Source organism: Nycticebus coucang, chromosome 5, assembly GCF_027406575.1.
Source record: "Nycticebus coucang isolate mNycCou1 chromosome 5, mNycCou1.pri, whole genome shotgun sequence".
NCBI classification, from domain to species: domain Eukaryota; kingdom Metazoa; phylum Chordata; class Mammalia; order Primates; family Lorisidae; genus Nycticebus; species Nycticebus coucang.
This window is the reverse complement of record NC_069784.1, coordinates 1,862,881-1,875,588: the sequence shown is the minus strand read 5'-3', so window position 1 is coordinate 1,875,588 and position 12,708 is coordinate 1,862,881. Positions and strand designations below refer to the sequence as shown.

General features: G+C 43.1%; 1 protein-coding gene across 14 annotated transcripts in view; it reads right to left on the bottom strand.

The window, feature by feature from the left end:
• Positions 1-12,708, bottom strand: part of SGIP1 (SH3GL interacting endocytic adaptor 1) — a 193,994-nt gene that overhangs the window by 90,572 nt on the left and 90,714 nt on the right. For all 14 annotated transcript variants that reach the window (XM_053590451.1, XM_053590452.1, XM_053590453.1 and 11 more), the window contains 3 exons: positions 11,004-11,060; positions 6,888-6,942; positions 5,952-6,127 (listed from right to left, as the gene is read on the bottom strand). In XM_053590451.1, coding sequence (XP_053446426.1) covers positions 5,952-6,127; positions 6,888-6,942; positions 11,004-11,060 — 288 coding nt within the window. The remainder of the gene's footprint in view (positions 1-5,951; positions 6,128-6,887; positions 6,943-11,003; positions 11,061-12,708) is intronic.

Below are 12,708 nucleotides of genomic sequence, written 5' to 3'. Positions count from 1 at the left end.
AACAGCAGATGACAAGCGCGGCTACACCGATGAAGAGACGGCGGGTGCCGCGCACTGATCTACACCGGTGAGGCGACGGCGGGTGCCGCGCACTGATCTACACCGGTGAGGAGACCGCGGGTGCAGCGCTCTGATCTACACCGGTGAGGCGACGGCGGGTGCCGCGCACTGATCTACACCGGTGATGAGACGGCGGGTGCCGCGCACTGATCTACACCGGTGAGGAGACCGCGGGTGCAGCGCTCTGATCTACACCGGTGAGGCGACGGCGGGTGCCGCGCACTGATCTACACCGGTGATGAGACGGCGGGTGCCGCGCACTGATCTACACCGGTGAGGAGACCGCGGGTGCAGCGCTCTGATCTACACCGGTGAGGAGACGGCGGGTGCAGCGCACTGATCTACACCGGTGAGGCGACGGCGGGTGCCGCGCACTGATCTACACCGGTGAGGCGACGGCGGGTGCAGCGCACTGATCTACACCGGTGAGGAGACGGCGGGTGCAGCGCACTGATCTACACCGGTGAGGCGACGGCGGGTGCCGCGCACTGATCTACACCGGTGAGGCGACGGCGGGTGCAGCACACTGATCTACAACGGTGTGGAGACGGCGGGTGCCGCGCTCTGATCTACACCGGTGAGGAGACGGCGGGTGCCGCGCACTGATCTACACCGGTGAGGCGACGGCGGGTGCAGCACACTGATCTACAACGGTGTGGAGACGGCGGGTGCCGCGCACTGATCTACACCGGTGAGGCGACGGCGGGTGCAGCGCACTGATCTACACCGGTGAGGAGACGGCGGGTGCCGCGCACAGATCTACACCGGTGAGGCGACGGCGGGTGGCCGTGCACCCATCTTGTGTTAGGCACGGCTGCTTGGATACTCTGCACAGAAATTTTGTAAGAACGATTATTATTCTTACTTTACAGACGAGGAAACAGAGGCCCAGAACAGTGATGGGGTTCGGTTACACAGGTAGACAGTGGGGCGGGCGCTGAGGGGATTCCTCTCACTACATAGCTTCCTCCTGTTAACACCAATGTCTAGGGCAGAATATTAAACGGATGGCCAGAAAGCACTTGGAACAGCAGGTGGTAAGCCTGGGTGCCCACCGGCCCTACCCCCGACACCCCCTCACCGGGCAGAGCCGGCTCTCAGACTCAGCCTTGCACTCAATAGTTCCCCTCACTGCTCTGAACAAAGTGAAAACATGTGTCTCAGATGAGGGCACAGTTAGGCGGGTCACTGTGCGGTGGGCCAGGGAGGCTGCATTGTGTTATCGCATATGGCTACCGGGGGGTGGCGGGCCCCAGTGCCCTGTCTTGGTTGAATCACTCACTGCCTTCATTGAGAAGCAGGGACATGGACAGTCCATGTCAGCAATGAGGGTTTGCGGACACTGCAATGTGCCAGGCAGTCTCCCCGCAGAAGGATCGCCAGCTTCTGGGAGCTCTAATGGCAGCAGCCTTCAGCAATCAGCCCGCTCTGTGTCAGCCACCTCCCCAGGTCACACCCCTTCCTAGCAGGGCCCGTGTTGAGGTGAGGCAGTCACCAGGGTCACTGACCTCAGCCCAACTCACACTCACTCTGAAGGCACAGACCAGATGCAGAGCCCCTCGGATCAGCTGAGGCTGGTGCTGGACATGCGGGGCTCAGCTGTCCCTCTGCCCACCACTCTACTCATGGATGTCCAGCCCGTGGTCCCTCCTCAGAGGGTCTCACACACTAAACTTGGAGCTGGAGTCAGTCTGCTGCTGGAACGCCCACTGGCACAAGGAGCCTTGTCCTTTGTCCATTCTCTGAAGAGCACAACTACAACCAAAAACCAAACTCACATATTTGGCTTAATAAAAAGAAGACTTCATACAAACAGACTGCACCAAAAAGCTGAAAATTCTGGGAGACGGAGGCAGCATTGTTGTGTGTGGGGTGTGTGCCAACTGAACAAGCCATGGTTAACCAAAACTTGTTTCTGTTCATCCTGCTGTCAGACGGCACACAGCATAATCCATCAGTATTTACAAATTAGCATTTGTACATTTTTAAAAGGAACTCCCTGGATTCAGCAGGTTCTGGAAATAATTTTTAAGACAAATGGGGGGAAAATCCAATTTTCTAATGAACTCTGATCTGAAATTATTTAAAACATCGTGGCAGAAACTATCAATATTCACTGGTAGTCATGGTTTCCTTTGTCTTTTGGTAACAGAACCCTGGATTTCAGCTGGCTACCAGCAAAAGACTACATTTCCAGAGTCCCTTGCAGCTACTGTTCCCAAGTGACAGTGATGGCCAGTGAGATCTGAGTGGTAGTGACGTGTGCAACTTCTGGGTTGAACTCTAGAACTGAACCAGTTGCTTTTCATATTCTCCTCCCTTTATTTCAAGGCTGCCACATGAAGTGCTTGCAAGTGTTAAGGCAACAGCTCACCCTCAGGAAAGGTGGAGCAACAATGTGGAAAATTCCTGGGCTTTTGAGTGACCCATGGAGTAGGGCTCCATTGCCTTTGGACTGTCAGCTTTGACTTTTATATGGGAGAAAAATAAACTATTTTGTTGAAGTCATTAATATTGTGGTCTCTGTTAAAAGAGCTCAGCCAACATCCTAAGTTCTGTATATGCCACATCAAGAGCTCACATTTGGGCACTGTAAGGGAGGTGCCTTGTCAGGAGACTACAACACAGCAAGAGCAAGCACCAGCATCTTTGACCTGTGAGGTAGCCCCTGCATTATCCCTTTTTCTTTCCCGTGCTCTGCCTTGCCTTGGCCTACATTATGTTTTATTTCTATACAAAAGGAAAGATCTGGATGGAAATTAGTTTGTCTAACTATACAGTGTTTTTTTTTTTTAACCAGCAATTACAGCCACAGTTTCCATGTTGCTGAAGTGTTGTTTTGTGGAGTAATTTTCAGATAGATTTATATTGAATATACACACAGATATGTGACTTGTTCATTCCATTTCATTTTGTTCATTTATAATTTTGGCCACCTAATATATACAGGGAAGGTACTCAAGCAAAATAAAGCCCATTCATGACAAAAGAGATAAAATTAGTTATTCATGGATACATATTCACAGATGGGGAAAAAAGTAAATGAAAGACAAGTTTATCTTCAAAACGCCAGAAAAAATAGAAACAAAAGAAATCGGAAGTTCAATGTAAGCCATTGTTACGGCTAGCTGGTCACTCAAAATATCCTCTATTTGTGTTAACATCATGATGGATGCATTTGCAGCATAAGAACCACAGCCTAAATGAAATATTCTGATATAGAATTAACTGGTGTGGGCTCTATTTCTTTTTTAGTACCTGCAGAAAGTATAGATGTATAAATGTCTGCTCGTTGGCTGAAATATCTATAGTTGTTCAGAACATTGCCATTTTTATCATGGAACTCACTGGGTTTTTGCAGGTTATTTTTACTTACCTAGTTCTGGAGATAAAATACTGCATCACGAGTTTTCCATTACAAACGTCCCTTTATACTTATGAACACCCACACTCATAACACACCTTTCCCTAAACACACTCACCTTTCCCTAAAGTATAAATAATGGCCTCCTCTCTCACATGTATGCTAAATACCCAACATCACATGTATTTGAGAATCATAGTAATGAAAGAGCCAGGTTCTCCCAATACAGAATAAACTGGGGGTGAGATGCAGAGCAGGTGTCCCTTGGCATGTGGCTCTGTGTAGAAACAGCAGAATGTCCCCGAATGACATTCTCTGGATGTCTTCATCTAATTTTCATTCTGCTCCACTAAGATTTTTTGATCAGTCTTAGTCACATCAAGACAACATGTTACCTTAAAAACAGATGTTGAGAAGTGCTCACAGTAAACAACCACTTTTCCTGCTGCAACCTGAGTAAAAGTATCTGGTTGGAGAAATATCTACCAGATGAATTAGGCACACATGTTTTCCTTCTGATAGAGGGGATATCTCCTTTCCTGGATTCAGCTTGCTTCCAGCAAGTTTCTGCTATGTTTCTGGGTCTGCGTTCACATAAGTGTGTTCATTTAATCCTCTGAGCTCACCTTCCTTTACTTACCCCAGGTAGCTTCCAAATGTCAGCAAAGTTTATTACGCAGAATAAACTGAGAGAGGTGAATACAATGAACTACACAGAAGTGGCTGTAAACTTCATGCATGTAAATAGAATCTTAGTTTAAAAAGTGATTCAGTAAATGAAAAATGATTTGAAATATGCCAACTGAGAAATAAAGTTACTAGAATTCTTGGGCCAATATCTATGTGCGTGGAAGATCTGTACCTTCCCCTTGTAGCAAGGAAAGGTACTAAACTAATATATTAGTTTTGGAAAGATTAGTTTATTTCATTGCCTTGATAAAACCTGAATTTATCTTACTGTTTTCTGAGAGTGAATATAAAATTTAACACACAAATATATTTCATGACTCCCTTTTCAGGAAGACATCTTAAAGTATCAGGTGAATATGTGATTAAAAGTTACCTGAAATATCACACAGTGTGGTTTCTCTTAGAAATGATTTCAGTTGTCAATGATGGTAATGACAAAGTGTGTTAGAAGCACTGCAGAGGGCGTCACTATGGATTTTATTCATCCTACGAAAGCAAAAGCTTAATCTCAAGGAATGGATAGTTACAATTCCTTTAGAGGGGCTAGTACAGACATTTCTAGAAGCATCTTGAAAGTGATACAGCATTTATTAACTACCCAGTTCAAGGAGAACACAGTAGGGAGATTATGACTCTGTAAGGAAGGTGCCCAGAAGATATTGGCTGCTAGCTGAGGAGCCTTGTCTGCTCTTCACAGCTATTTTTAGAAAATAATAGTGGCATTTATCAAATACCACAGAGAAAACATTGTAAACGTTGGAAGTCAGAATTCAGCAACTAAAGAAACTTAGTAGATGGAACTTGGGGAAAGGAAACCTTGTGGGAAAACCTGTATTTGAATAATAGATGTAGAGGGCCATACCTGTACTTGTGCCTTAAAGATGAGAATATTTAAGACAACTCAGTAATAAAACACAATGATAAATATGAGTTTTATTATCTACTTAGACTGTAATTTTGGTTAAGATTTTGCTTTGGAACATAGCAATGCAAAAGAAAATTAAAGCAATTTCTTGGTTTTCCCTTCATGTATTTTTATGTGACATGTCATAAAAAAGGAAACTAGATGTGTTGTTTTTTTAAAAAAATAACTATTAGTAAATCTGAGAACATCATGTTATTATTAGTCATGGAGATGTAAACTAGTGCAGCCTCTTTGGAAAGCAAACATTTTCCTAAAAAGAGTTACTATGTCACTCTGAAATTTCACCCCTACTAGACACCCAAGATAAATGAAGACATATGTATACCAGTATTTATAGTGGCATTGCTCATAAAATCAAAAGGCTTAGCACCCAAATCCCCAAATGATAAATAGTTAAACCACCTTAGAATAGCCATACTGTAGAGTGTTTTTTGGCAATAAAAAGGAATGAAGTGCTGATACCACTAAATTAAAATTTTATGAAGTACAATTCCAAACAAGTGGACCAATAAACATTTTAATGCATCATTTCCTTAAATTATGGAAAAAACAAAAATTGGATTTTTAGCTCAAAGTTATAATAATACTGGCTATTACCATAATAATTGTTTCTTTGTAGAATTACTAAGCCTGTTTCAAAAGTATGCCTGGATCCTGTTTTTATTTACTACTTTGTTTTTTTAAATGCTCATGGGAAAATAAATCAAAAGAAATGGGGTTCTGTGCATTTGTGCCATTTAGAAAAGCACGGGGCTGCAGTGTGAAGTAAGTCAAACTTTCTCGAATGAGAATGAGCTTCTCAGGGTTTACGGAGTTCATAGGAGGTGGCCACATGCATCCTTCAATTCAAGGCATTTCTGACGGACTAAACGCACACAGGCAGAATGCAGCTCTTAGTGAAAAGCCACTCACCACTGGGGATGGGGACAGTGCGATGTTGCCCACTGACGCCTTCAGCTCATCCACAGTCGCAGCGTTCTTAAGAATGTCTTTCGATTGCAATGGTTTAATCTTGATGTTGAATTTCTTGTGGGATTCTTCTTCTTCTTCTGATTCACTTGAAGAATAAAAGTGCTTTCCTTTGGTAGGTAAAACACAGTTAAAGATACGTAACTTGTTCTCCTACCAGGAGACAGTGATAAGCAGGAGACAGAAGTGCCTCTCACGGAGACCCCAGGAGTACCCCTAGATGGCAGGAAATCCAAGCAAAATAAGCAAAAATGAAGAAGGAAAGGGTTAGGGGCCATTTACCTTTCCTCAGAACTAGTCAAAGATGGTGAATTTTAAGGAACGGTCGTGATAATGTCCTGCTTGTTTGCCTCAGTTGGCCTTTGTTGTATCTTACTCCGCGCGCGTGCACACACACACACGCGCACACACGCGCACGCACGCACACACACACACACGCACACACACACACATACACTCATCTGCAGAAAGAAGGCTGCTTTATGGACAATCCATGATGAGTTTTACATACTTCAGAGCATGACATGCTTTGCCCAAAGATGAAATGTAGGGAGAGGACAGTAAAAGCTATTTTCCAGTCACTATACATGATAAATCCACATCAGCTTTTAGCAGACAACCTAATATCCACAATTTGCACAACTGTTTTTCAGCACATTTTCCTCTTTCTCCTCTCTCTTTTCTATGAATAGATTAGGGCAAGATGCCTGCTTGTTAGGGATCAGGCTGTTCTCTACACTGTTTATTCCTCTCTAATATTAGGAATATGGGACTTGGAAGCATTAGTTTATTTCATTACGTTTGTAAAACCTGAATTTATCTTCCTGTTTTCCAAGAGTAAATATAAAAATTAAAATACAAAAAATAAAGAAAGGATATAGCCGGGTTCCTCGGGTCTGATGCTGTAGCCTTCTTCATCCAGCTCAGGGGAATTCTATAAAATACAAGTGCACATTCAGTATTTACAATGCTCACAATGATTAAAAAATATTCATTTTCCTTTTGGAGTCTTCTGTTTAAGGATATAGTACAAGACTCTTAGGAGACTAAGATTTTAATTTTTGGAAGTGAACATTGAGCAATCTGTTTAGATATTTATTTGAGGATACTCAGAAAGTCTTCCAACTGGGAAAATAAATAAGAAATTAACTGCCTATGAAAGAAAACATTCAAAGAGAATATGACATGCATTTTCTGTAAGCCAAGGACTATACTAAGCAAGGTGGGGGATGCACAATGCAAATTATCTGTCCTCAGGGAAACTGAAATGTAGGTAGCCAAAATTTTAAAAAGTACAAAACAGTATTGTTAAATAGTTCAAAGAAAAGGAAATTGGTGTGGTTTAAAAGAGTCAGGAAGGCCTGCATGTTTAGTTCAGACAGGAGAAGGCAGAGTGGGAGTCCCTTGTAGGTTGCAGGGAGGAGCCTACACTGAGACACTAAGGCAGAAATGGACTTGTTTCAGAAGGGGAAAGGAAGGGGCACCAATAAAGATAATAGACTGGAGGGAAGCTGCACAGTGGGAGATGGGGAAACAGGACCATGGCTGGTGAACAGGCTAGGAGAAAAATTTGGGCTTGATATAGCTGCTGCAGCTTCTAACAGGGTGGGACATACTGAAAGTAGTACCTTGTGGTATTCTGGAGGTATGTTCTGGGATTGTCTTGGGCAGAGGAAACTGGAGAAAGAAAATCTAACTCAGAGCAGGTTATCCATTCAGGCAGGGTGAGCTAAGAATGTGGATCAAGTTATCGGTGGTGGGTGGAATGAATTGAGGACATCTGAAAAGATTGCTTGTTGGGCCTTGGTATTAGATACAGTCACAGGAGAAAAAGGAGAAGGACAATTCAGGAAGATACAGAAGTTTCTGTCCTCCCTCAAATACTGGGAGAGTGCTGAGACTTTAAGCTGAACTAATCATAACTGCAGAAAACTAATTTTTTTTTTTTTTTTTGAAAACGTAAGAAAAGGTAAAAAGCAGCTTGTCTTGCTGGGATTAGTATGATCATATTTGAGTTTCTATGATGTGTTAAGTGCTGTGAGCCACACTTTATCTTACTGAACCACATAACACCATATATGCAAAGACTTATCCCGTTTACCAAGGAGAAGACTAGGAGAAATCAGATGCCATTTCACAAGGAAACTCACCCAGCTAGTGCCAGATGCAGGCCTGAGCCCAGGCATTTGAGACTGTGTGTTACACCCTACAGAGTGGGAGGATAAAAGCTCAGTGGTGGCCCTGCTGCAGGCCAGGTTCTAGGCCTGGAAGTGGGAGAGGACAGAGTTGGACAGAGTTTTGGGAGTCACTGAAGCAATAAATCAGTGAATTTATTCTTTTTTTTTTTTTTTTAGAGACCGAGTCTCACTTTATCAACCTTGGTAGAGTGCCGTGGTGTCACAGCTCACAGCAACCTCCAGCTCTTGGGCTTAGGCGATTCTCTTGCCTCAGCCTCCTGAGTTGCTGGGACTACAGGCACCTGCCACAATGCCTGGCTATTAGTGAATTTATTCTTGATAAATAATAAATTATTATTATTTCTCTCTGGGAAAAAACACCAGTTTTAAAAATTTGTTTATTAATTGTATATATTTAATGTAGCTGCAGCTGAGGAGTGGAGCTCTCCCCACATTGCCCTGAGGTTAGACTCCTGAGTTCACAGCCAGTGTGGACTCCGTATATTCAAGTCACTTGCTTGGCTCAAAAGGCACCTGAGGTTTGTGTCAGAGTCAAATGCTTCTGAGGGAGAATTCAAGATGGTCAAATAAGAGGAATGAAATGAAAAGAAATGGTTAAGTCAATGGACATTTTCAAGGATCTGTCAGTGTCTGTGGGCAGTTACCTCCCCTGGACAGGACCATTTAAACATGGTGTTTGATCTACACCCACAGAGAGAGATGGCTACTAGGGTGGAGCTTACTATCGATTACTACAGTGTTACACTTCTATCACTTCCTATAGCTTCACCCTGGAGCGTGAGTGTGCACGCACAGGTGGTAACAGCACTAAAATCCACTCCCTTGTTATGTTTTCACCATATGGTGCTGCCCACATGCTCACGTCAGAACCTGAGAGTCCTTATTCCCCTCACAGGGAATCTGCACCCTTTGACCCACTTCTCCCATTCCTCTCCTCCCCTCCTCCCTCCCACCCTGCCATCATCCTTCTTCTACCTATTTTGTCTTTATTGTACTTTTATATATTTGTTTTCAGATTCTGCATGTCAGCAAGCTCCTGCAGTATTCTCCTTTGTGAAAGCCACACGGTCTTTGAGCATTCATTGTAGTCTTCCTCTTGCCCTGTGGTGTTCAGAGTTATTTTTTTTAATGCAAGTGTATTGAGGTCTCTTCCCTGCTATAAATCTGCCCCTGGCTTCTGGCTGCAGTCGGCATGAGAGCCAAGTGCCTCTGTGCCAGCAGGAAGGCCTCCAAGTCTGGCTCCCTCCTGGCTTGAGCCTCACGTCTGCATTCTCATCCCTTGACCCCAACTGCACCCGCCCCTTCCCTCAGTCACCTGTTCTGACCTGAGTGCTACATGCGCTGTCTCATTTCGGGCTCCTCGGCCTGCATCTCACTCCCCCAAGGCTCAGGCAGTCAGACTTACACTTCGGGCCTTTGCTTATAGGTCCTGCCCTCCCCGAGGCCCTCCCTGCCAGTCCAGTGGACACAGTGCACCAAGAATGGAACCCTTCTTATTACTCAGGGAAAGTGGGTCTAATGCACAGTGACCATCGTGGTTCCTGTGTGATTACTAATTAGTTGTTAGGGTTAAATACACGTCTAGGAAGTTGGCCAGGCACAGTGCTAGAGCACAGAGTCTGTGTCTAGACAAGGGGCAGAGTATGAAGTTTGAGGAGTCATTTGGTATTTTAATTAGCATCTTTACTATTTGTTGGAAATAGCCAATTCTCATATATTATAAAATCTTACAAAATAGAATAAAATTTTTCTAGGTAAAAAAAATAATTTGGGGGAGGCTGAGGTGGGTGGATTACCTGGAGTTCAAGACCAGCCTGAGCTAAAGCGAGACCCTATCTCTAAAAATAGTCAGTGTTGTGGCAGGCACCTGTAGTCCCAGCTACTCTGGAGGCCGAGGCAGGAGGACTGCTTGAGCCCAAGAGTTTGAGTTTGCTGTGAGCTATCATGCCATGGCACTCTACCGAGGGCAACAAGACTCTGTCTCAAGAAAAAAAAAAAAAGAATTAATTTTGGGAAAAGAAACTACCTTTTAAAATGTTTAATATCTTCCCTTATAACATTATTTGTGAATAATTTAGATGTAAGGTAAAGAAAGGCTGTCATTTGTATAAGCTTTGGAATTGAACTGCTAAAAAATCAAAAGATCTCAATCCTGGGAAATACAAGATGTGAGAGAGAATAGAAAGTATGTTATATTCACGTGTAAGGGGAGGTAGGAAAGGACAGGGCCATAAGTTGGCAGCGTGACATGTTGGGGTGGGAATTCTGAAGAACTTAGCCTTTCTAAGACACAGTTTTCTATAAAATGCAGACAATGTATTATTTACCTTTTAGGGTGGTTAAGAATTTAATAACATTTAATACTATTTGATGAATGACAAATACAGTATTCAATAAATGGTGGTATCATTTATTATAACAATTCTTATTATAATATTAGCAAATATACAAAAGCTTTATCATCAAACTTAACTTTTATGAAAGGGTGGGTAGGGCCAGGACAGTCACCTCATGGTAAGGGTGTTCTGTGGGGATCACGAATTTGGGCATTTGCTGTGCAACAGAAGTGACCTCCGATGTGAGCTGCTCCACGTGTTCTGTGTGGCTGGAGACCAGCAGCAACCTGGGTCTCACAGATCCCACGGCTCTTCGTCTCTATACCATCTTAATGTGCCCCGTATCTCCTAATCAGATGGGGTGTTTCACTGATTTCTGTATCTTGTTATTATAAGAATGTTTCAACTCATTTCTAAGTTGTGAAATACTTAATAGAGAAAAACAATCTTCTGATACTCACATATCTTTCCCAGTCGATTTCTGCATAAAATCCATTTGGTGCCCCATTGCTTTTCTTCTGTAACAAATTTGAAAATAAATTTAGAAGAGATGCATTTGAATGGAAAAATAAAGGAACAAAAAACACTTAAGTGTTGTGTGCGTTTAGCAAGAGCTATCAAAATCCAGCCTTGGAAAGACACATTAGCTCAGCCCCATTGCGAGCCGGAATGCGGTACGTTCAGCTGCCGGGACGCAGCACCAAAGGGCCGACATACTCACTTCACAAAGACTGTGGGATTCTGAGACAGGGGACGTAACAACTGGCTGTTCACAGTTTATTCAATTCCTGAGGAACTAGCAGCACCTACATTATAATTTAATCATCTGGATCTCTAGGGGCTATGGCCGTGCACATATACGTGTTACACGGAAACATTCTGACTTCCGTGCTGTTCTTACATACAGTCAGTTCTGACATAGCCAAAGAGTACTCATGCAAGCTATGAACTCATCTTTTAGCATTTCTAACATTAAGTTAATTTTTTTCTAATCACCTCCTCAATAAAAAATAAAGGAAGTCAGCTTTAAAGTAGTTAATTCAGCTCCTAGTCATTAAAAATAATGTTGATTTTTTTCATAGGGTTTTTCTTATGAAATTATTAAAATAGAATTTGAGAATTAACAGTGGGTTTCTGTCATTTGCATGATCTATGACTTTACGAGCACACGTCCTAGCAACTGAGTGGATGTCACTGATACTGTCTCTGGACTATTTTAAAGTTTTTGCCTAGCACAACCATGATGTAGCCACTGAGCGAGGAAGCAGCATCCTCTAATAGAAACTGCTAAGATTCTGTATGTTTGGGAGCAAAGGACAAAAACACAAATCAGGTTGGTGGTGACACTCTCGTAGTCAGCACACTGAGCAGTGGGGCGCTACTGAGTGACAGCAGGTCTCAGAACAGCACACCAGAGAGTGATGTCGTGAGCAGCTAACACCCAACTTGGCAGATGGGGAGAAGTCAGTTTTTCACGTGTGTGTGGAGGGTCAGGGAGCATGAGCTGCTCAGGGATGTCTGTCATCATGGGGTGCTGTGTGTTGACAGGGTGTCCTAATAACTAGCGGTAGATCAGCAAGGCCAAGTAGCACACAGCAGTAGTTAATGTTCCTGCCTCTCCCTTCCTACCCGCTACCATTGTCTCAGAATGTTCAAACTTGAGGACTCTGCCCGCCTCCACTGACCAGTACCTGAAACGTAAGGCCTGTGCCCACACCCAGCTTTACCCTGCTCCTGACAACAGTCACTCGTGCTCAGACCACATCATTTTAGTCTTTCATAGAATTGCTTTCATTGAATTAGCACTTCAGGAATCCTCTTTCTACTTTGGAAAAGGTTTTTTTTAAAAAATCCAACATCTTAACTCTACACATGTCCACTTCATAAGTTGCTATTGAGAACATGGCCCATCAAATAATGCATCACTTAATAGAAATTCTCCTCTCCCCTACGAATGGGCATGATTCTTATTTTCTTTTTATCATAATTATCTTTGTCTTTTAATTCCTACTTTACCAGTCTGTTTGTATGTGATTTCTTTGCAAAATGCTCCCACTTCTTCTTAGGAAGCAGATATAATAAACAACTTCAGTATAGAAATCTAATTTATAATAGGAAATCAGGCAGACTAAGTTGATTCTAGAGAAGTAAACTTATGATAATAGG